General features: G+C 44.1%; 1 protein-coding gene across 1 annotated transcript in view; it reads left to right on the top strand.

Annotated features, from left to right (window-relative positions):
* Positions 1-23,178: 23,178 nt before the first annotated feature.
* LOC125294873 (phospholipid phosphatase 2-like) overlaps positions 23,179-25,480 on the top strand; it is a 37,836-nt gene continuing 35,534 nt past the window's right edge. Inside the window, exons 1-2 of the mRNA XM_048243926.1 lie at positions 23,179-23,602; positions 23,726-23,825. Of these exons, the coding sequence (XP_048099883.1) occupies positions 23,750-23,825 (76 nt within the window). The 5' untranslated portion in view covers positions 23,179-23,602; positions 23,726-23,749. The remainder of the gene's footprint in view (positions 23,603-23,725; positions 23,826-25,480) is intronic.

Genomic DNA, 25,480 nt, shown 5'->3' on the forward strand with positions numbered 1-25,480 from the left:
AGAAGTGATAGCACCGCCACTGAGGCTGATGAAGCCGCAAGCGTGGGCCTTCACGACGTCTGCAAGAGAGCAGCTGCAAAGCTCGGCGTTCCCTGGCCTGAGGCCCAGAAGGAGACCGTGTCCTCTCGCTACGAGGGAAAGAGGCTCCCGAAGGCTAAAAGCTCCACCAGACAACTACTGCCCGTCTTCCCTGAGTGCCTCGAGGAAGCCACACGCTCATGGAGCAGCCCATTCTCAGCGAAAAACCCGGCTCAAGGGCTCGCGGCGCTGGAATGGCCAGACATGGAAAGCAGTGGATTCTCCCATCTGCCCCCTGTCGAACCGCTCCTGGCCTCCCATCTCCACCCCACCCAGAAGTCTCGATGACCCCCTGGGACCCGCATTCCCCTCCAAAGCCGACAATTTCCAGTCCGCCGTGACTGAAAAAAGCTACAAAGCAGTGGCGTCGGCGGTGATCTCAACGCCTCATCTCTGCTCATGGCCTACCAAGCCGAGCTGGAGGAAGACTTCTCGTCCGCCCCCAACGAGCCAGCTGTGTGGGACGAAATGTGTGTGGTGGAGCTTTTAGCCTTCGGGAGCCTCTTTCCCTCGTAGCGAGAGGACACGGTCTCCTTCTGGGCCTCAGGCCAGGGAACGCCGAGCTTTGCAGCTGCTCTCTTGCAGACGTCGTGGAAGGCCCACGCCTTGCGGCTTCATCAGCCTCAGTGGCGGTGCTATCACTTCTCCGCCGCCCGGGCGAAAGCAGCCTGAGTGACTGGGAGGAATAAGTCGTCGCCATCCTCATCCCCAGGGATAGTAGGTCGACGGAGTCATCCTCTGAGATGAGTTCAGCTTGCCAGTCGCACCTAGCATCCCCATTGGGCTGTCTTCGGTGTCGGATATAGGCGATAGAGCGTCGAGCTGGTCGCCCCAGCTAGCGCTCAGTTCTCCAGCGCCGGCCGGCTCCTGGGAAAGGGTTGCTGACTCAAGGGGAGGGAGGTCATCCGCTCCTAGCATGGGGTCGTCGTCGGTGAGACTAGCTAGGCGTGCTAGCCCACGTGGGGCGGGACCGAGGGAAAGTCGGGCGCAGTGTTCACACACTTCGGGGGATGTTAACGCCGGTCTGGGCGTGTTGCAGCCCCAGACACGCCGCACACACCTGGTGGGTGTCAGCGTCGAAATCTTGTTCCCACAAAAACATCCTAGCCGGTGCCCATTTCCCTGAGGAGGGGGGGGGCACTGGCGTTGACATGTTGTTTCGCTACTGTTTGAGGACAGGCTAGTGGTTGCTACTGTTTGGTGACAGACTAGCTTTGGAGCTACTGTATGGAGACAGACTAGCTTTGGGGTTTGGAGGCTACTGTTTGGAGACAGGCTAGCGGGCTACTGTTTGGAGACAGGCTAGCGTGCTACTGTTTGGCGACAGGCTAGCAAGGGAGAGGCTACTGTTTGGCTAGCCAAGATGAAGCGGCGTTAAGGTAGCGTTCGGGGACCGAGTCGTTACCTCGCTCAATGAACAGTTAAGCCACCAAGCCACAGCACCTGTATACGAGAGAGCAAGCCTCTGGGGGCGAGAAGAGGTTTTAGACTGAAGCAATGACGCTTGGCCGTAGAATATAAGGGAGGAGGAAGTACCTCCACCCGCATAATGCCAGTCTTCCAGCCAATGGTGGCTGGCGTAATGAAATAATGGCTTCTGGGGAACTCGCGAGGGGGCGTGTCCCATAGTGAGATACCTCACTCATGCTATCAGAGAACCGGGGTTACGTGAGTAACCTTAAGGTATGAAATATATTATGTTTTAGTGAGTGTCCAAAGGGGTGAAAGTCACATTATTGACTGTTGTGTGTCCGAGAGTCAGTTTGTGGGTTTTGTTAGGGCCAGCATGTCATGAGGGACAAGACCTACAAAGTTGTGGTGAGTTAAGCAGGGAGGTTGGTAATGCTGCTAGCAGTGCTAGTTAACATTATCTAGGCTACTGTAGCCTTCATACTGTATGATTCATATCAATCATTAACCTAGGTATACTTCTTTGTGCATTTAATGAACATTTTGTGTAATAATTCACGGCAAATTAATAAACTGAATATGGTGGTCCAAGAGCAGACCATGCACCAGTCCATGCATCAGCCCGACTGAGCAGTGATGACAGCATAGGATGACAGTCAGGTACAAAGAACTGCACCATGTTGCTAACATTAACGTTAAATGCTTTCACACACACACAATATAAAATACACGATGATAAATATAAAATTCAATATCAAAACAGTATTATTTACACGATTACTCTTGAAATAACTGCTATTAACTGCACATTCACTATATAAAAATCACTGTTTGGAGGAAAAGGTTTGCGTGCTGTCGCCGATTGTAAATTGTTCAAATGGCAATTTTGCCGCTTTGTCCTTGCTTATATTATTCAGGCGCGGTGGTTTATGGGATGAGTAGTTCCTTTGCTCGGAAATGAAAATATGTACACAGTCTTGTACCTTTGACTTTTTTTGAATTTTCTCTTCGTTTTTTCATTCGAAACGATATGTTGTATGCTTATGAGTTATGCCGTAGCTGGTTAGCCTAAGACATGCTGTAAAACTCTTTAGATACGGATTTTTCCAAAACGTTAATGGGACAAATGAATGGGAATCTTACTTCCGGCACCTAACCGCATTTCGGCTGTGGGCGGGACTGTGATGCTCTATAGCAGGGATCCGGTGGTACGCGAGCTGCCACTAGGGGGTACGCGAGATGAAAAGGGCAATGTTGGAAATGTGCTAACAAATATTAATTAATTAATAATCGAATTAGTTCATAAATAATTATGTCGCCGACTGGCTACATAAAAAACGCATATGTAAATGTGTTGATAATATGTGCATGTGCGTTGAGATGAAACCAGCAGTTTTTCAGCAGGAACATGCGAGGAGGACCTATCTCTTAATTAATGGGGTGGTTTTACTTTTCCCATACATTTTTTTTTTTTAAACAAGTCAATGGTTTTATGTTTCAGTCAAGCTTTGGTTGGTTTAAATAGAACTGGTGTGCAAAATGTATAGTAGTGGATTAACTTTGATTTGCTGTGCTGCATATGGGACAATAGACGCACATAGTAAATTATATAGGCCTATTAAAATATTTAAATAGCTTAGTCTACCTAAAAAATATTGAAGGGAATCCAGTCCAGTAGGCTATACATGTTTGGCAAGTAGCCTAGGCTACTACAGTACAGATACAGGTGAAGAACAGTCAGCCTCAGCCAGTAAGCACAACTAAATATGTACAGCCAGCTTCAAAAGCAAGCAGCCCAGACCCTAAAGTTGGGTACCGCATTTATGGCTGTGAAGGTAATTCACACACAATTATTTTCTTTCGCCAAAATATATTTGGTAACTTCTGTAGACATCCAAAATGGGGTGGGTGTTAAAATTAGTAGAAAAAAAACTATTGCATAAAACAGCTTTTGCCGTGGTATAGTCTTAATTTTTCCATTTAGATGTCTTAAAAAGGTCTTAAAAGTCTTTAAATTTGCATTTAGAAAATGTGCAGATACCCTGTTAAAACTTAAACTGTTTACCATGTTGTTAGTCGCTTTGGCTAAAAATGCGTCAGCCAAATGTAATGTAATGTAATGTAATGTATAGACAGGTATTGCATAATACTGCCGTGTGGACAGTAGTATACAGTTAAGTAAGTGGCATGGTTCACAGTTGGGATATGTGCAGTGAATTAACAGTAACATTAAAAGAGCAGAATAACTATGGACTGACAGGGCAAAACCCACAACGATCTGATTAAGGTCAGTACCAAACTTTTCTCAGTTGATCCTATAGTATTTTTTTACGTAGAGTCCATTTCTGCTTGGGACATTTTTGCATCATGCATAGGTAGACAGAGTCAAGTGTTCTGGCCTCAACATGTTCAAATGTAATCAAATAATTATGCAAAATTATGTTTATGTAATATTACAGATACAGTATGCAAATAAGAAAAATCTAATTTAATCAGATCGTTTTAGGTTTTGCCTGTGGGTTTCACACATTTGATGAGTGCTTGGATAGTAGAAACAATGAGAGGTGGTCAGATTGTCCTAGGTTTCTTTGATTGTCAGAGGAGCCTCTTTCAAGGTTGGAGACCCGTCCAAGAGCCGCCTGTCCACCTGGTCCCCTGCACTCCACCGGCAGGTACAGCTTTACATGCCGCAACTCACACAACACACCCCACCCACATCTTCATCACCCCACCCACCCCTCTCACTTACCCCACCCACCCTTCACTTAGCCCACCCACACCCTCACTCAACCCACCCACCCCTTCACTTACCCCACCCACCCCTTCACTCACCATTCACTTACCCCACCCACCAACCCCTCCTCACTCACCCCTTGTCAAACCCTACTCCTCAGTCATCACATCGCATATGGGATAAAAATCACAGACTGAGCCTTTAATATTAATAGTTAAGCAACAGTATAGGGTTTGGACAAAAATAAATTGGCATGACGACCTTAGACAGACGTGGCTTTCTTCCGAAGTTGTGCTCTGATGTTTCTTTGATGGTGTGTGACACTCCACTCAAGTGTAGAGAGAGACAATACTGGCACGGCATGTTCCTGAGGTGTTCTTGGTTCTGTTTTTCAAAGTGTCGTTGTCTTTGTCGTTGGTTTTGATATGCTCTCTTTATCATTCTCAGAGTGACCCCTGCTACCCCCTGAGAGAAAAGGAGCACCCGGACCCTCTCAATGAGCTCATCTGCCCCAGCCAATCAGACATGGACTACAGTATGGTCAAAATCGTCCACCAATCACCTGTCAGCACAGATCTCAACAACCACATAGACAACCAATCAGCTCACAGCACAGAACTCACACACCAGAGAATCAACCAATCTACACTCAGCACAGATCTCCATTAACACTCAGTCAACCAATCATCTGTCAGCTTGGTCCTCAGCAATCACAATGTTGTCCAATCACTTCCCAGCATAGGCTTTCAAAAATCGTCAGTCAACCGATCAATGCTCAGCATGGACCCCAGCTTTCAGACAATAGCCCAGATACCCATCACCACAGAGCTGGATTACTATCCTGTCCAATCAAAAATCACTGTAGATTTGGATTATAGTCCTGTACCCGAATCAGAAAGTGTCCATCACATAATCCAACCAAAACCCAGTGAGGAAATGGACCACAGAATCATTGACACATCACTCAAGACAGGCTGTCTGTCTGTGTGCATGCAATGTTCATAATTGTTTTGACTTCCTTAATGCATACCTGCAAACTAGTCACTTTTTCGGCCGCTTTTTTGGCCTTTTTGAATTTGTGAGACTGTCGTCGATTTCATGCGAGAGTGATAGAGAGGAAAAGTGACAAGACAGACAGAGAATGACAGGCATGATTGGCCTCTCTGTGCTATTTTTGCAGACCTACCTATCAGTTGTTTCTGAGGGCGGGCTTTGGGCCCTATCATGACATTCTAAAATGCATCGTCACTCGTCAAAAGTCTATTCAAATTTAGTAGGATGTCCAGTTCACATTGGGAGGGGTATCGTTATCAAACGTGGAGCGCATGGCGCAACAAGGTGTTCCTAGGTTTTTTAGGTTTCAGTCATATGGATGTGTTTGGGGCGTAACATCATCTAAACCAATGAGAATGACATCTGTCATTCCCTTTAACGGCGCAAAGCGCGATATGTGAAATAAATGCATCGGTATTTTGGCATTCAACGGCGCATTTGAAGGAGGCTGCTTGTGAGACCGTATGGAATAGTCATTCTTAAACCATGCTTTACTAAAAGCTAGCATAGCCTTCACGCATTTGCACTCGTCTATTATTTGAACTCATTGGCAAAGTGAAACTAACTTCACCAAGGTGTCAGTCAACAAAGACACTTATATGCAGTTACTTTCACTATTGACTGGTTACCATCGAAAGCATAGGCTGGAAAAAGAAACACTTACCCTAATATTGCTCAAATGACTGAATAAAACAACATTTATCCTGCAGAGGAGTTGCTTATATCTCGTGACAGTGCGTCTTCAGGTGTGCTCTATACGTGTCTCTCGCCTCTCCTCTAATCACTTTTAACCTTCATTACCAATTTGCACATGTACAGTATTTCGTAATATCTTTATTCTAATTATGTTTCCCAATGTAATCGTGCAATTTGTAATGCTTTGCATGGACGTGCACTGGTGTGCGTTCATGAATGATAGAAGGATGGTGCATGCACCTGCCAATATGACTGTTGACATGCGCTCTTAAAATAGCATATGAACAACTCGCCATTGACTTCTGACCAGGTTTAGGTGGTGTATGATAGCGATTTTTAGACAATGCGCCAGGCCCCTCCCTAGGTTGTTAATTGCCACACCCCTGGGCGTGATGTTTAAAAAATAAACGTGCAAAATACCGAATTCAACTTTGCGCCGGTGAAAAACGAACTTTACGCCATGCGCAGGTGCCCAAAATACAGCCCTCAATGTTATTATGCTTGGACAAAAGATCTCTAAAGGTGTCAGGAATGTTATGTATTATGTGAAAGAAAACATGCTAAGGAGTTTTATTTACAACACCTCCACATTTATTGGCACCTCTGTCCCCAGGTAAAGTTGAGTAGAGAGTGTTATAAAAAAAATAGCCTTCTGGCAATTTATCTCAGTCTCACCATTAGAAACAGACACACGTGAGCTTAGATTCAACTAAATTGTCACTGCACAAGTAAGACACTAGTACAACAAAATGCTATTTTATGTCTAACAGTGCTGTTGAGACAGTTTTGGCAGGATGTATAAAACGAAACAATAAACTCCCCACGATGTGACTCTATAGCCTACATTGCCTAGGATATAGCCTATTTGTTACTGTTTCATTGTGGCTTTTGGGGAGAAACAAATAGTTTGCAACAGCACACGTTGAACTTGAATCAAACATTCTTTAGAACACAGCTGATCAACCGTCTGCTTTCACTTTTGAATGAAGTTCCAGTCCTTGCGCAGTAATATGAAAGACGTAAATTAGAAGCACAAAGCCCATTTTCCTTGACAGCGGTCTGTTATACTTAGCAACGGTCTGTTATTGAGAATTAGCAGACCACCGAACGTTGGGAAGGCCCATTCAAGTGAATGGAGCATTCTGCAGCACTCTGAAGAGCCGTGTAATAATGATGATGTATTAAATATCAAGTGCAAACAGAAGAAGGCCACTGAGGCCCACGTGGACAGTCATAGTCCACGTGCAAAGAGCAGTGGAAGGCCATGGAGTAAAAGAGGAGGAAAGACTCCATGGCTTTACAGGGGGAGTGGGATAGGGGGGCAATGCTGGCTCTGAGTGGGGTAGGGGGGGCAATGCTGGCTCTGAGTGGGGTAGGGGGTCTGAGTGGGGTAGAGGGGCAATGCTGGATCTGAGTGGGGTAGGGGGGTAATGTTGGGTCTGAGTGGGGTAGGGGGGTAATGTTGGGTCTGAGTGGGGTAGGGGGGTAATGTTGGGTCTGAGTGGGGTAGGGGGTCTGAGTGGGGTAGGGGGTAATGTTGGCTAGAAGATCCAAGCATGACCCACAGTTGGTATATTTGTATCTTGGCAGAGACAGACAGATTTTGATTTAAAATTCAAAGTATTTATCCAGGAGTTTGTCTTACCATGCTGCGGTTGCAGGCCCTCGGAATAATAGTAGCCCCACAACACCACAGACTTTGCATCATAATTATTAGTGGGCATGGGGTTCTGTACACCACACCCATCTTGAGTGTTGGTCAGTTAAATCAGCATCAGCTGATGTAATGTAATGTTTGTTGACGAAAAGCTCAATTTTCATTTAATCTGACCATTGAACACAACTCCAGGCAAAGCCAAGAAAATATTTTTTTCTTGCTTTTGCATGCCTTTTAAATACTGCAAAGAGCAGTGGTATGGATCTCAAGATGCTGTTTTTTTTCTTGTAATTTTCCAAAAGTGATCCTGCTCTACATCCTCTTTCTTCCAGATGAGATGTAAATAAACTTAACACAGCCCACAAAACACATTTCATAACCTGAGGTGTAGGCATCACATAACAAAACCGGAACAAAACCACATACTGAAATTATCTGTCCAGGACACCTACCACAGAACAAAAAGTGACACACAACATTAATAGTAGGGTGCAGTATGAGCAAACAAAGTTAGTTCCGTTAACGAAGGAACACATAGTTATCATTTCCACATCTTGACTTTAGTTTAGTTTTTCAGCCTAGTACTGACATAGTCCTGATAACACTGATTGGGTTGGCTAACTCTGCCGGCTCAAGTCACCGGTGAGTCAGTAGTATTGACCACTGGTGTGATACTAGGAGGTGTAGGTGGTGGGTTGGCGTTTTCTCTCTATCAGGTACTGGTGAGGTGGACCTCAGTGGCACGTCCTCCTCAGAGCTTGCCGTTGGGTTTTCATCCACCCGGAGAAGATGTCTCTTGTTTCTGATATATCTCTTTCCTTGTGATGCTATTACGTAGCTATTACGGCTCGTGTCCATTATCGCGGCAAAGCCCACCGCGCCGCACATAGCCCATTGATTTCCTATGGAGAGCAGCAAGGCGTGGTTTACGCTTCCGCAATGCACCTTGGTAAGGCGGCGCGGCCATTCGAACAGAGGCGGCGCGTCAAGAAGTTGGGCTCGGCTGAACTTTATGCAAATGAGAGCGGTTAACGCAAGGCGGTTAGCCAATGAAAAGTACATCTTCGGTAAACAAGTTCTGTCCTTTGCTCTAGTCTTCCGGTCCGGAACAATAGCGTGCCAGAAATATTTGTTCCGCCTGATAATCGTGTAGGTTTTATGAAAATATATTAAGCTACATAGTGGCGAAGAAGTTAAGTTTAGAACAAGTTCGCCACTGCATCCTGTCAAAAAGACCTTGTTGGCGACTTGAACCAAGACAGAAGGTGCTTTGGAGGAACATGTCAGTGATATTTGTGAGTGTTTCAATAAAATATGTTAACAGTAGTAGGCTACCTCCACTTTAGTAGCCTACGTTAGCTGGCATTGTGTAATTAGATAAAATAAAACGTTACACCATACACTTTAGCCTATACACATACATAAGTGGCGACGGGAGAGGGCTAGGCGCCTGCAAGCCGCCCACGCACCCATAATAATGGACCGCGAGCGTTAGGGTTGCTGAGCAGGGCCTTCCACTCTTGCCACTTGATCAAAACCACGTTCAGTCTGCACTCTGACTGTTTGACCTGGTCTTAGTGCAGAGAGGCGTTGAGCACTGCGGTCATGATACACATTCCCCCTCATTCTGTGTTTGGAGATGGCAGCAGCCACGTTGACTTGGATAGCAGGCCTGAGCATGTCTGGGGTTGCTGGCAGGAAGGTCCTGGTCTGCTTTGACATGAGGCGCTGAGCAGAGGAAGTCCATCACTGGGAATGTTGCGAGTGTGGAGAATGGCTGCTTGGATATCTGTGCCATCATGGTGGCACTTCTCCAGCAGGTGCTTAGCGGATCTCACTGCACGCTCAGCAAGACCATTAGATTGTGGGTAATAAGGACTGCTGCGGAAGTCTGCAAAGTGCCTTCCAGTGAACTGGGTCCCATTGTCAGTAATGAGGGTGTGGGGCACACCATGTGTTGCAAAGTGTTGCTTCAGCTTCACAATGGCTGTGTTGCTGGTCATGTTGGGGAGGTAGTCCAGCTCGAACCACCCTGAGTAGGGGTCCACCAGAACTAGATGCATTTTGGCATGCCACTCAAATATATCAGCTGCAGTAACCATGCAGTGACCATGTTAGTTCAGGGATGCCATGGAGGTGCATTGGTTCCTTTGTGTGGTGTGCTGTCAAAGCGTTGCATGCAGCAGAACGAGACACCTCTCTTTCGATATCTGTGTACATTGAGGTCCAGTACATAGTCTCTCGAGCTCTGCGTTTGGTGGCTTCAATCCCTGGATGGCCCTGGTGTAGCTGGCCAACATAAAACTTTTGCAGTGCTGCAGGTATTACTAACCTTCCTCCAACGTCAACTCTTCCTTCATGGAGAAGAACGGTCGCAACTGTTGCGGCAGCTCTTTGGAGGTGCTGGGCCAGCCATGCACGATGACTTCAGAGAGCTGTTGGCAGGTGATGTCACTCTTTACTGCATTTCGTAATTCATCTGTACGACGTGAGGAGAGAACCTGGACAGTCATCAGTAGGCCTTTTCACACAGAGATCCCGCTAAATTTGCGGGAAGAGGGGACGTCTTTTTCCCGTCTTTTTGTGTCTGAAAGCAAGGTGAAAATTTGCCGGCCTGCTGATCTGTTCACATGATGCGGCATTTTGAGGAGCCAGGAGGCAGGATCAGCTATAGTAAATTAAATTGTGACGTGCAACAGGGGGCGTTTAGAGTGATAGTCATAGCAGGCCTTATGTGCGTGGGCCTTTAGATACAGTAAGTAGAGTAATCCGGTTTTAAATTTGCAGCAATGTCTTTATGCATATCTCCAACTTTGCGGTTCCTAATGTGTTTAAATTGTTCAATAAGTCTACATGATTTTATAACAGGCCAAATACAAAATAAATGTTACAAATATCGCCTAGATATCTGTAAGCATTACAATCAGAGGATATACATATAGGGCAGACAGACGCTCATGAGTTCATGCAATTGTTTTATCGCTGGATTTTAGGATAGCCTATTATCGATTGCATTCCAAGCTACAGTCAACTCTAGCAGGCATTGAATGACTGGAGACTTTGTGAATTTATAGATTGACATAATGTGCTGTCTCTGCTATTGCTGCTTTTGATCAGTTAGATTTATTTGCAATATCCTGTGGTGGGCTGGACATAGCATTGAAACGCCCGCCCAGATTCCCCTTTCCTCCTTGACCCATTCACACTGGTGGCGGAACGAAAAAACTCGGCAAAATGTCTAGGGGGCTTGGTAGTAAATTTGGCGAGACACTTTGTCCCGCCGTTCCGCCTCGGTCTATGTGAAAGGGACAGTCGTTCCGCGATTCTGGTACATAAAATCGCGGCAATTTTGCCAGTGTGAAAGGGCCTAGTAAGTCATCAGTAAGTGGGGGCTCAGACTCAGGTAAGTGTGCAAACACCAGTGCTAACATTTCTTTTTCAATCTGAGCATACCTGGACTCAGTTGGTGTGAGGGCATGTGACGCGAATGCCGCAGGCCTCCCGTGTTGGAGGCACACCGCCCCAAGACCGTGTTGGGAGGCATCTGCCGATATGACCACTGGCTTTAATGTGTCAAAAAATTGCGGGATTAGTCAGTGCCTGCTTCAGTTTGCTAAACGCCGCATCATGGGCGTCAGAGAGCCAGAGACAAGGCCTACAGAGCTGGGGATGAAGCTGGCACGAGAACAGCGAGAGCCAACCTGTCCCGTGGCATCAAGGAAGCAAAAAAGGAATACACTCACAAGATAACCACCCACTTCAAAGACAGCAGGAACGCACAAAGCCTATGGCAGGGCATTCAGGCCCTCACGGACTACAAGCCCGTGCCACAGAGCTGTTAGAGCAACATCCCTCTGCTCAACAATCTGAACCGCTTCTTTGCTCGCTTTGAAGCACAAAACAGCACTTGCCTACAGAAGACCCCTCCCCCTCTACACGAGCAGCCCCTGTGCCTCTCTGCCGACAGCGTGAAGAGGACACTTGCTGCTATTAACACCCGTAAGGCAACAGGCCCAGACAACATCCCAGGTCGTGCGCTGAAGGACTGCGCAGAGGAGCTTAAGGATGTCTTCACAGACCTCTTTAACACTTCCCTGAAGCAAGCCATCGTCCCATCATGTTTCAAAGCTGCCACCATCATACCTGTGCCGAAGAAAACTGCTCCATCCTGCTTCATTGACTACCGCCCTGTGGCACTGACACCCATCATCATGAAGTGCTTTGAGCGGCTTGTCATGTCACACATCAAATCCATTCTCCCTCCCACCCTGGACCCCTTCCAGTTTGTATACCGAGCCAAACGGTCCACAGAGGATGCAACCTGCTCTGCCCTCCACCCAGCCCTCATCCACCTGGAAAAAAGAGACTCATATGTGAGATTGCTGTTTATAGACTTCAGTTCTGCATTCAACACCATAATACCACAACAACTCATCTGCAAACTTGACAAACTGGGACTCAGTACCTACCTCTGCAACTGGCTACTGGACTTCCTCTGTCAGAGGCCTCAAGTAGTATGTGTTGGCAACAATATCTCAAGCAGCATCACACTGAGCACGGGGCCCCCCCCGCCTGGTGCTCAGTCCGGCTGCTCTTCACCCTGCTGACGATGACTGCACTGCAACCTACAGCAACAATCACATAGTGAAATTTCCTGACGACACAACTCTGGTGGGTCTCATCACCAAGGGCGACGAGACTCAATACAGGTTGGAGGTTGACCTTCTGACCACGTGGTGCAGGGACAACAACCTCCTGCTGAACGTCAGTAAGACCAAGGAAATTGTTGTTGACTTCCGGAGAGGTCACACCCAACACCTGCCACTGACCATCGACGGTGCTGTGGTGGAGAGAGTGAGCAGCACCAAATTCCTGGGGGTGCAGTGAAGACCTCTCCTGGACCACCAACACTGCATCACTGGCTAAGAAAGCTCAGCGCCGCCTCTACTTCCTGCTGAAACTCAGGCGAGCAAGTGCTCCACCAGCCATCATGACGACATTCTACCGAAGCACCACTGAGAGCATCCTCTCCAGCTGTATCGCTGTGTGGGGCGGAAGCTGCACTGAATACAACAGGAAAGCCCTGCAGCGCATAGTGAACACAGCTGGAAGGATTATTGGTGCTTCACTCCCCTCCCTGAAGGACATTTACACCACCCACCTCACCCGCAAGGCGACCACAATTGTGAGTGATGCAAGTCACCCCGCTCACAATTTGTTTGATCTACTGCCCTCTGGGAAGAGGTACAGAAGCCTGCGCTCATGTCACTGTACTGGGGAATGAATTTGGATAGATAGTTTGCCATGCCCAGAAACTGCTGTAGGACCTGTTTGTCCTGTGGCTTCTCCATCTCGCAGACGGCTTTGATCTTTTCAGGATCTGGCTTAACACCATCAGCGGTTAACAGGTGGCCTACATGGTGTACACAGTTGACTCTGAATTTGCACTTGTCAGGATTGAGCTTTAGGTTGATGGCACGGATCCTGTTCAAAACCTGTGTTAGGCATTCATCATGTTCTTGTAATGTACGTCCCCAGATGAGGATGTCATCAACCACGATCTCGCAAGGTTGTCCAGCAAATAGCTGTTCCATCACGTTCTGGAAGACCTTGCTGCCTGTGCATATGCCGTATGGCATTCTCAGGAACCTTTATCGGCCATGAGGTGACATGAATGTTGTGAGCTTGGAGGAGGCGTGGTCAAGGGGTATTTGCCAAAACCCACATTTGGCATCTAAGATGCTAAATATTTTTGCAATGATTTGAGCGGATGACGGGGTCTGAGGAGGGCCCAGTTTAGATGCACTGGGTCGATGCAAAGTCGCACCGTTCCATCATTTTTCTTCGCTGCAACCATGGCAGACACCCATTCTGTTGCGTTGTTTTCTGGTGTAATGACACCAAGGGCAGTCATTCGGTCCAGCTCCGCCTTAACCTTATCTTTCATGGCAATGGGGATCCTGCGGGGAGCACATGTTGTGGGGGCAACGGTGTCATCTAGTCTCATATGATATATCACAGCCAATTTACCTATGACATTGGTGTCAAAAAGGTGAGCTTCTTGTTGCAGCATGTGGACGCCAGGTCCGAGATGTTTAAGACCAATAGCAATACTGTCTTGTAGTCCCAGTATGGGTTTTACATCCCTATTGACCACATGAAACTTGAACTGTCCCTGTGTTCAATGCAGTGTTACAGTGCCATCAGTTTTATTTGACTCACCTCCATAAGCCACTAGATTGACCTTTTCATTTGGATCCACATGCACTGTGTGGTCATCTGCATGCAGCAGTTTTCTGGGCAGCACATTACATTTGGCACCAGTGTCCACTTTTACCATCAGTTGTCCATTTCCGTTCTTCATTGTGAGCGTGGCGAAGATTTCTCCCTTCTGTGCGGGTGTGAGTATTGTGTCACAGTAAAAAGTATCAACCATCTGATTGTCTGGTTCAGTGGTCAATTTGTTTACTCTACCAATTTCTCTTCTTCTGTATGGAGTGGGGGCTTTGGGGTGAGCTGTGGCCTGCGCTGGTACAGAGTGACAACACAGTTATTGCATATCTTATTGAGAGCAAAGCATTTGCTGCGGTAATAATTCAGTGGAAATGCATGGATTCCAGTTTCTTCCAGTAGCAGCAACTGGAATCCATGCATTTCCACGGAATTATTTTGGAATCTGATCCCTTATCATACCTGTTCATTCTTACTTGTCGCTCGACTTATCGTGACTAAATTCAAGATGGCTGCAAACGCTAAACTTCGTAAAGATACTGTCTGTATAAATCGTCTTGTAAGTAAACTACCAGTGCTTTTTCAAAGTTCTCAATGTCTCGTTTTAAATGTCAGGGCCCTCGGAAGTCTACCAATGAAGTGTGGAGATACATTGAGCCTCGTAAATGGTGTAAAACAGTGATTTATTTGCATGGCTAGCCCGATGCCGAAGCACCACCATTGAAAAAAGCTGTTCAGAGTGCATCGGCTAACTAGCCAGATTTTGGAGGGCAGGGGACAAGCCGAGATGGGCTATGAGACATACATTCACACTCGGTATCATGTTTCAACACACTTTAGGTCAATATCACACCGGAATTCTCCTTTAAAGAAGCCCTATGCAGGTCTGGTTATTCCTTCACTGTTTCTGGGTTTTCGTCTGATTTGGGCTCGCATTTTTCACGACATAGCTCCCCCTGCAGCTTCGGTAGCAAGTGACCCCCACTAGCTAGCGAGCTAGCCATCAATAAACCAAGCTAAACACATAGGGCTCACAATAAAACGGTCGAGCAAACACATTGTTCAAGAGACTATCAAATCACATTACAAAAACGAAGTTCACCCAAGGATAAGCTACTTACAATTTCAACAGCAACAAAGCCAAGTCGGAGTCCGTTTTGCAGTCTTCTTAGAAACTACAATCTGACTACATTTTCGAGTATTTCCGCCGAGTTACATCCGGATGTGTTCGGACCGCGACCAGAAAGTTGCATATTCATTTTTTTCGTGGAGAAGCACTAGGGGGAGACGAACCACCCACCAAACGACCCAAAAAGTGCTGTAGAACCATCAGAACGACTCTCAACCTGCGTAATTAAGGTCATTTTTGCTAAAATTGTTGCATAGGGCCTCTTTAAAACAAACACTATCCAAAACTAGAAAGTTGCTAGGTTGACAATCACCTACAGAGAGCCGCTCAGATATAAAATGATTTTGGAAATATTATGTTAAGGTCAAAAAACTGTAATGCCTTTAATACAGTGGGAGTTCCAAAGGCTGCCACATGCCAAGTTGGGACATCAATATAATTGATCCAGCAGCCATATTGGATTTTGTCGGAAACACGAAACCATTTATACAGGTCACAGATTTTGTCCACTCATCACAAAACTTGGCACACATGATCTTCAGACTAAATCTTACATATGTCTTGCTTTTTGAAGCCATATTCAAAAGCATTTGCCTGTGACAGCCAATCGAAATCGACAGTGAAGCCGCTAAACAGGAAGTGACCTTAAATCTCAGCCAATCTTTGGTTGTTTGACATGAAACTTGCTTGAGTGTTTGCAGCTATATGTCTGATGTAATAGCATCCAGTTGATATGGCAACTCTGGCCTACTGGACTGCTTGGCCCCCTCATTGCCGTTTGCAGCTATATTTAGATATATTTTTTCCTCAGAAAAATACTTTACTTGGCTTAAAGATTGTTGACCAAAATAAATCACCAAAATATGATTTTGGTGATTTACACACACACACAAAAAGACATTTAACATGACAGAAATGTAACACAAACAAATAAAGTAAAACAAAGGCCAATAATTCACACAATTAATGTGTATTTTAAAGTATTAAGTTCTACTAATACATACTAATTTGATGTTGTTAAACTTGATGTTGTTTGAATTTATGGTGCATTGTCACTTTAAGGGCGCTGAGTCTAAATGGTTCTCATAACGGGTCACAAAGGATGAAGCTGATCCAATGCTAGCCTTGTTAAGTTATTATAAGCAGCATTCATTGGTAGGATATGGAAACATGTCATGAGTTGTTGCTAGCTTGACATTTCTGTGTGCAATTAAAAGTGCACTGAGCCTGGTAGCCACCTAGTTACCTGAATGGCTATGTTTCAATCAGCATATGCTTCATGGAAATGTTTAGTTTAAGGAAAACTAATTATTGAAGACCAGTGTTGGGAGTAATGCGTTACAAAAGTAATGTAATTACTGTAATATATTGCTGTTTGCGGTAACGCGGTAATGCAAGGCATTACAAAAAAAAATTGGGTAATATTTTACTCGGTACAAACTTCAGTAACGCGCGTTACAATGCATTTTAACCAAAAATTAAGAAGTGTTTTGTTTTGAGACATATTCGCAAACACCACCGCGAGAATAACAGAGGAGAAAAAATCCGCGCAAAATAGTAGAACGTTATCTCCTGATACTGGTTGAAGATGACTGTGGCTGTAGCGGACTCTATTTGCGGGATGGACATAAGCCTACGCTCAGAGACAAGGATATGAAGAACATAATAGTGCACTTTGTGCGAAACCGAAAGATCTCACTATGCTTCGCGAAATAGCACAAGTCATTTAATGAAACATCTAAAGTGGTGCCACGCTAATATTTTTGATTCTTGATTAAACACAAACTTCTAGTGCATGTCAGCTTTGAGCTGTGAACTTGAATTCACAATTGAATTTAAAGAGAATAAAGGGATAGAAATGCAGAAAAAAGATTGTGTAGCCTGGCAGTGCCACCGCTCCCACATGTTATTGCATACTTTCCAAAGCAATGAAGGCTGCTACAGGTAAGATTATAAGGTAGGCCTATTTACAACATAAATTGTCAATAGGCTATGCTGGCGACACAAATAAAATCTCCTTTGGAAACCAATGGCTTACGCCTTACAGTATCAAGCGGACTTAAACTGCCATATCGCGGGCGAAAAAGTTGTAATAACATTCACACAGCTCCATGAGTCAAGGAAAGCCAATGAAGTAGCCACTTCTAAATGGGACCCACTACACAGTAGCTTAAGGTGTGTTGCTAAAGCAGCCATAATGAAATGAAGGTGTCATTGTTTGGATACTTCACACACACATGCTTTTTAATTTCACAGACTACAACTACCAAGCTGGAATCAAAGCACATCGATTCCCCTCTCACACCCTGCACGCACTTAAAACAAAATAAACAGGCGTCTCAGTCTCACGCATGTATAGGCAAAACTGTATCAGACCGGTGTAACGTTGGTAAATCTTCCATTGCACAGAATGATTTTGTAGCACGTGCAATAAATGACAGTCGAAAGATACAAACAGTGCTGCTATCAATTTGCTTGGTATAACCGCATTTATAGTTTTCTACAAATGCAATCAATCAAATCGGCCTCAAGAAGAAATGGGAATTACACTTCATGTGAACATCGTCCTATCCTTATTAGATGTTCGCTGCGGTAAATTACAGTCCTTGTAGGAAGCGGCCATTGTTTTTCCAACCCACTTTTAACTTCCAACAAAATTACGTCTCACTGCTATCTCACTGCAACGATGCGCCATCTAGTGAACAAACGACTACTTATCGCCAATACTGAAAATGCAGCCATGATGATGATGATGAATATTTATTTTGGCTTTCTTTTAAACCTACTGAATTTGTAATTATGTATCGGCCGTTCTAATACCGATAGTATGTGGGTGCCTGTGTGTGTGTGCATGTGTATATGTGTGCACCGCCATCTACAGGCCAATGAGTGTACAGTCACTAAATGTACACATAACCTAATTTTTTTAGACCCCCCATGGATGAAATTCTACGAAACTTGGCATACCCCCAGAGAATGCCAGGTCATAAAATTTGGTGCAGTTCTGAACATCTTAACTGAAGATAGGGGCGATTAAAGCAGAATAATATTGCTTTTTCATTTTTTACCGGGCGGGGGGGGTGTCATTATGATCCTACACTTTCAATTTCGTGCAGTTTTGACCATGTCAGCCAGAGATATTGTGGTGAAAACACCTAATTTTTTGCTTTTTAATTTTTAACTAGGTGGCGCTATACATGAAATAAGTGGTAATGGGATGGGTTGACATGCCCACTTAAGACCAACATACAAAAAAAGGTGGACCTCCTAGGCCCTGCGGTTCTCGAGATATTCACAGAAAACTGTCTCCGGCCACCTACAGGCCAGTTGGTGTATAGATAGATAGATAGATAGATAGATAGATAGATACTTTATTGATCCCCAGGGGAAATTCAAGAACATAAACATATAGTAACATATAGTAACATAAATTAATTTATTGTGTGGCCCCCCATGAACGGAATTCGACGAAACTTGGTGTGCATTCAGAGGGTGTCATATTGATCCTACACTTCCAATTTCGTGCAGTTTTGACTATGTTAGGTCACAGATACCTGCGACTACAACACCTCATTTTACTTTTTGTGTTTAACTAGGTGGCGCTATACATTAAATGAGTGGTTATGGAATGGGTTGAAATGGCCCCTTGAGATCAACAAACAAACAAAAAATGGTCCTCCTAAACCTTACGGTTCTCAAGATATTCACAGAAAACTGTGTCTGCCCTACCCTCCTTTCGGGGGGTGCAATCCAGCGGGGGGGCTACAGATCAAAACGAAAAACGATGGTTCCATGCTATCCATATGGGGTTACATGCCCACCAAGTTTCGTCTACCCCGGTCTTTCAGTGTCCCGGGAATCCTTGACGGAAATTTGGACATGCGAAAAAGAAAAAAAAAAAGAAATCTGACTAAACCTATATGACCGCCGCTTCGCTGCACGGTGGTCATAATAATAGGCCTTTTATTTTACTTTAGCTGTTTGAGTTATCATTTAAATGTCACTCAAAACCACTCACTTAGGGCACCAAAATGGTCAGTAGGCCACCATCTTGACATGTCTTTATTAAAGGAACCGTATGTAAGAAATGTATTTTAATTAATCATAAATGGCCCTGATATGTCAGTAGACATTAAGAAATCATGTTATTTCAAATACGTATATCACTGACAACAGTTGTCTGGCCAAGATATTGTCATTTAAAAAGTGGAGTTGCAGCCCTCAACTGATGTTGATGTTGTCATGTTGTGTTTTGGCCTGATGCGCCACCCTCCACCTATCTACTAATCACAAAGTCAGTAGTGTTTCGGCATTCATGTTGCCAGCTCTGCCAGTCAGAGGGGAGGGGAAGGGGATACATCGCTCTACAGTAGTTTGGGGTGTTATTTTGTGTCTCTGGTGCTTCCAAACGCATACAAAAAAAACTCCATACTGTTTTAAGTGAGATGCGGGTTTCTGAATGTATCCTGCCTTCAGTCTCCAGGTGAGCTGGTCAAAATCGGCCAAAACATTTGAATATTCCCACCCACCACCCCCTCCCATCAGAGTTGCAATTGGGCCTGGGCAGTTTTAAGTTTTGGAACCTCTGGCCTAGCCTATGCTGGAAGTGACCCTGGCCATCCGGTAATAGGCAGCCAGTTTCACAAATGCTTTTAAACTTTTGAATAGGCTACATCTATGGAAGCATATGAGTAGCTTTATTTAAATGAGAATGCAATCTGCAATATGCAATTCAAAAAGACATTACATTAAGCAATTGACAATCTGAACTGTTTGAACTGTTGTTGGCCATGCCCCACCAACTCCTCCATTGCAAGCGCTAACTGGGTAAGACATAAACACGGAAGTGACGTAGCCTAGTTCCCGCCTTGACGAGTGACTTGACAGATTGCAATGCGTTTGGCAGATTGAATGGCCATTTGAATTTTGCAACACAAAGAGCGTGACTAAAGTGCAATGCAATCACGGGGCTATTTCTTTTCCATTTGAATAAAATGCCTCAAAACGATTGCAAAACGTTTTGCCCAAAATAATCCAAAATCTTTTCAGGCTGGCGTTGTACCTACATTGCACTTTAAATATTAAATTGCAAAACGAATTGCCATTTGAATTTTGAGACTGAAGTACCATGGCAAAATGGAATGCAATTCAATCCATGTTTATTCTATTTTTTAACCAAAATTATTGGAATTGATTTTAGGATTTCATTGTCACTTTGCAGATTAAAATACAATTTGTTGGATATTATTGCAAATTGCAATATTAAATTGCATAATGAATTGTCAATTGCATAATGTAATGTATTTTTGAATTGCATATTGCAGATTGTATTCCCATTTGAATAAAGCTACCCATATGCTTCCATATACATCAACTCTAGCGGGCTTATATACCGACCCAAATAAAGTTTTACCCATTATCATTTAACATTGTTAGGCCATGTTACTTCATACATGCAGGTGTCTGAATTGATTCTGCTATGGTAATTGTATTTAGCAGACGTTTCGGCTAAACTCCAATAACTTGACTATTAGGCTACTTTACTACGAAAATTCAAACAGAACCATCAATGATGTTTGTCACACATTCTTTATTATTCCTGCATAACAAATTGCATTTTATCACTGGCGGTTGGAGGCTTTCTGGTGGAGAATCCTCCAACACCATGTCATCGACACAACTCGTATTCCCTAGCTTCTTTAGGAGCATGCTACCTGTTGACGTAAACATGGAATCAGTTCCGGAGTGGGGCATGGCCAACAACAGTTCATTTGCATTTAAGGCAACAGGCCCCAGAAACAGCCTATGAAAGGGACTGAAACTGGCAATAATGGAGCTGCTGATAATGTTTAATCTGAGGGGATTTTCTTGCAAACAGTTTTAGGGACATGTTTTGTGCAACCCATAGGCCTGTTTTGACTTGTTGAAAATGAAGTATAATATGGGCACTTTAAAGAGCCCTCACCAACCAGAACTGGTGAGGCAGTGGGAACTTGATAACTCTGCCACCTCTGATAGCCTCCCAGTCTTTGTTGAATTCATAATTTCCTTTCAAAAGTTTCTTATTAAATAGGCAGGGGTGGACAGTAGCTTGTACATTTAGTACAAGTGCAAGAACATTTACTTGATTACTGTACTTAAGTATGATTTTTGAGTATCTGTACTTTACTTGATTTTTGGAAACCCAGACAAATCTATTTCATTGAGATTTGAGAAGTGGTCTGGTGTTAACCAGGCTATCCTCCATTATCATACTGAAACTGGAATAAACAATCACCTGACATTCACCACATAGCTAGATTTTTTAATAATGTTAATTGAGCATGTTTTAACCACACAAGAACAGCTAATGACAGCAAATGTGCACCACATTATTATATCGCCACAACTTTGAATTTAAGACAGTGGAAAATAAGAATGTGTATGTTGTGTGCAAGTTGTATGAAAATAATCCTAAAGAAATCAGATTATGTTACATGTTTTGGGTAATCCTATTGATTATTACTGATTGCAAAAATTGCCATGTAATCTGTAGTAAGTAATGGATTACAAGTAATCTGACCCAACCCTGCACCGCATATGTTGCATACCCCCTTTTTGCCACTGGTTAGAATGTAGCCGCACATTGTTCTGCTAAGTGCATGAGACCTCTGTGACCCCAACTCATATCGTGTGACCTGGTTTTCTTGTCACACCATGTGATTTAGTCCTATACAAGCATTCTGTTTTACACGGTTGTGATTTTTAACAGTGAACCTTTATATACCTGTCTTAAACTGTCTTTTGTTGAAACACATATAATACATATTTTGCATTAGCAGATTGTTATGGGGTGTGATTTATCATATGGCGTGACACCATCATTTTGTGTGACATAAAGAAATTAGAAAGAAAGTCAATTAGACAAGAAAGTCTAAATCATACAAATCTCAATGGAACAGATGGGAAATAGGGTCAGCAAAAGTCACAAGCATTTTCTTTCTTTTATATCAAGGTATATCAAAATGAATATGATGTTTATTGAAAGATTGAGGACAAATGCCTTACTTTGTGTATTAATACTGTAAAAGGAATAAGGAAAATACTGTAAAATGTAACTTCACGTTACATGATCATTGAAAACTAAACTATTGAATATTACATAACGTCGTATGGTCAGAGAGTGGTCTAGCATGGAGCGAACTTTCGCCACGTATTCTAGTCCATCCCTGTGGAGAGAACGAGACGAGGATGCGGAGAGAGGGCTCGTGACTGTCCCTGCACACATACTGTACAGATTCCACGGCTTTGGCAGAGATGAGCGACGTGCCAACACTGGTCTTGGAGTTACTGCTGCGGCCAGAGATAGGCCTACTGGCTGTAACAGATGTCGGACTCCTTTTCAGAGACAGAAGGGCTGGATCGGAAAGGGTTTGTGGTCTCTGTATCGTGGTGGGTTGGAAATTCCCCTCATTCCCTTTTCTACTTATTTAAAAAAAAAAATAGATTGGCGAAATCTAATAACCTACATCCAACTCGCATATCTCTGTGTCGCAGGTCTTAGTAGCCTATTTCATCTGTCAAAAAAAGTTTTAAACTAATAATAATTTGAGTAAATAAGTAGCCCATCAGCTCCAATGAATGATTAGTCTTCAGGTAGCAAAATCGTCCCATTGTTAAAATCGCTGAGTTAAAATGTTCAGGTTTTTTTTTTTTATTAAGATTGTGCCAAATTAATACTGTTGAATCAACATATCTAGCATACTCTTAGGAATTTCTAGGATTTTTTGCCTACATTAGCCTCTGGACTGTAGGTCTAAGATAACGGATTATATGATTAACCAAAATAATGAATATTATGTGGGTTTACTGTATATACCGTAAACTCAAAGTTAATTCATTAAGTAGACCTAAGATTATCGGCCCAAACCTGCTTATTTATGTAAGATTTATATCATGAGTAAATGTATCAGTGAGTATGATGTGTTCACTTAGGCCTATATACTGGCACTCCAAGATAGCTCCTGTTTATAATTTAATGCGTTTCGAGCGAAAAGCTCTTCTTACGTTACTTGGGAGCTGTCTTGGTGTGCGATTTAATTATTTTGATTTCTAGAATCCGCACCCAGCTTAAAGCGTTGGAGATGTGGGTGCCCGACTTTAGTTTTTACTTCTACAGAAGGCCATAGCTTGGTAGGCTAAAGCCCAGTGACTTCGGAAGATCACAGCACAAGATACAGGACGAGTCCGTGCTTCCAGGTTGTGCGCGTTTCGTTGGCCACCACTTTTGTCTTTAAATGTTTTTAGCAACTGTGCGCTGGGCTTCAGCAACTGTAAAGCAACCGCTGGCCGGAGAAGGAAGACGGCAATCTGATGTGACGTCAGTGTGAGGGAGTGGACGCGCTGAGGGTAGAAGAAGCGCAGTGAACACGCCCGCTCTCATGGACTGAAATCTGCTGTAGTCACTTCACGCCAAAAGGGCCTGACCTACAGTCTTTTTGATCAGCGACTCAGAATGTCCGAAGCGCACGACTTTAGCGCCTCCGGCCATTGACTTCCATTCAAGTCTCGTTCACGATTTCCGAAGGGAACGCACAGGCTTTCCCCTACACACCTTTACCTACGCGCCGCACAGGTAGGGACGTCGAGCCGGAAGAACTCGCATATCGGGTTACCGTCAACAATTACCATAGGAGTAAAGATACAAGACTGCATTGCGTTGTTTGTATTTACTCAAGTTTTTTTTTAATCCCATAAGGGAAACAATTGAGAAGACATATTGATGAGGAAAGATCTCGCCATGACGGAACAGAAGAGGAACATTTACATTTTGGTGGACGTCCTTTGTGTGGTTGTGGGTGAGTTTGTCAATATTTTTCTTTCTCATCATGCTTGAAAAGTACCTAAGTTACGCTCCAAAAGGCTTGTTTAGTGAACAACACTCACTCATACGGCGCATTAACAGCGCGCAGCCTACAAGAAAACTTTTCAAAGAAGGTGCCGATAACCGATTTAATGCAATGATTATATTGTTGGGTTGGAGTAGTCGAACTTTTGTTGAATTTTCACTTCTTACCAGAGCCACTGTGCGCGTTATTCAACGCGTGCTTTGCACTCTTTACCTGTAGATACCTGCCCACTCACACACACATCATGGTTACCTAATAAATTCTCGGCAGGTTGCTCCTTGCGAAACGATTGATTCCCTTTGCGCGTGCAGATGAGCGTTTTATCACGAAGGCAACTATATCTTTACACATCCGGTATAGTCAGACGCAGAGTGTCCTTTATAGCCTTCATTCCACTGTAATATGTAATTGAAGTGATAGAGCCTATATAGGCTACCACTGGAAGAATAAGAACTGGCGTACATGGGATCATTTAATTTAACATTTGGCTTGAAATGGCATGAGAAAGATGTAGGATGAACCATATTCACCTCCCCAGTAGTTTTATGTTAATGGAGAGGCACAAAGACACACACATGCTGGCACACACAAACACACACACACACACACACACACACTCCGGTGAATTCTTTTGAAAAATAGATGTAAAACAGTGTTGTCATGTATGAGTGTGAGTGTGTGCATTCTCTGTATATGTACATCTACAGATATGTACATCTACTTCTCTTGATCCTCAGAGTGCACCGGCACATGGTGTGTGTGTGTGTGTGTGTTACGGATGATTGGCACATGAATCACCATGGGCACAGGGTTTCCCTCAAGCAGAGAGTGGCGTTGCCACGGCATCCCAGGGGTGTGCTTGCTCAGAGGGAGGTGTGAATCTGTGTGTGTGGAGAAGAGGCCTATTTTCTCTCTGCCATGCAGCTTCACATTCCTCACTCTGCCTGAGAGAGAGAGAGAGATGAGGGCAGTGTGGGAGTATTAGAGTGGGATAAGGGAAGCGGTGTGTATGTTTAAGTGGTGACAGAAGTGCGTAGGTAAGATTGGGAAGTGAGAAAGTGTGTGTGTGAGAGTGATGGAGTCCTTATGGCTGCAGTGGCGTGAGTGTTCTAACTTGTTGAAACTTGCCAGGGACTCCCCGGACAGAAGCAGTCAGGGACAAAAGACTACTACTCTCTCTCTCTCTCTCTCTCTCTCTCTCTCTCTCTCTCTCTCTCTCTCTTTGAGTCCCTGTCTTTGCGGTGGCCACTGTCTGACGAAGACAAATATTTACTGTTGTGCCTCTTTAGAACCATCTTGCAGGAAGAAAAGACTACACACACACACTACGGCTACAGGCTTCCTGTCTCTTCCAGTCCTGATGAGACTTGTTGTGGAGCAAAACTTCAGTGTCAAGTTCCAATTACATCCATAGGCGACACAGGATATGATGATTTCAAATAAACCATATGTAAAAAGTGTGTAAAAAACATCAACAAGCGGTAAATATTCCAAAATGACACTACTTTAGCTGGCTTGTTGCTAGCCTGCTTTGAGAATAACCTGGCCAATGAGTGCAGATTAGAGGCTCACAGATCCAGACACCAACTTGAGTAGAACTGAGT

The sequence above is a fragment of the Alosa alosa genome, chromosome 1, assembly GCF_017589495.1.
Source record: "Alosa alosa isolate M-15738 ecotype Scorff River chromosome 1, AALO_Geno_1.1, whole genome shotgun sequence".
Classification (NCBI taxonomy): domain Eukaryota; kingdom Metazoa; phylum Chordata; class Actinopteri; order Clupeiformes; family Clupeidae; genus Alosa; species Alosa alosa.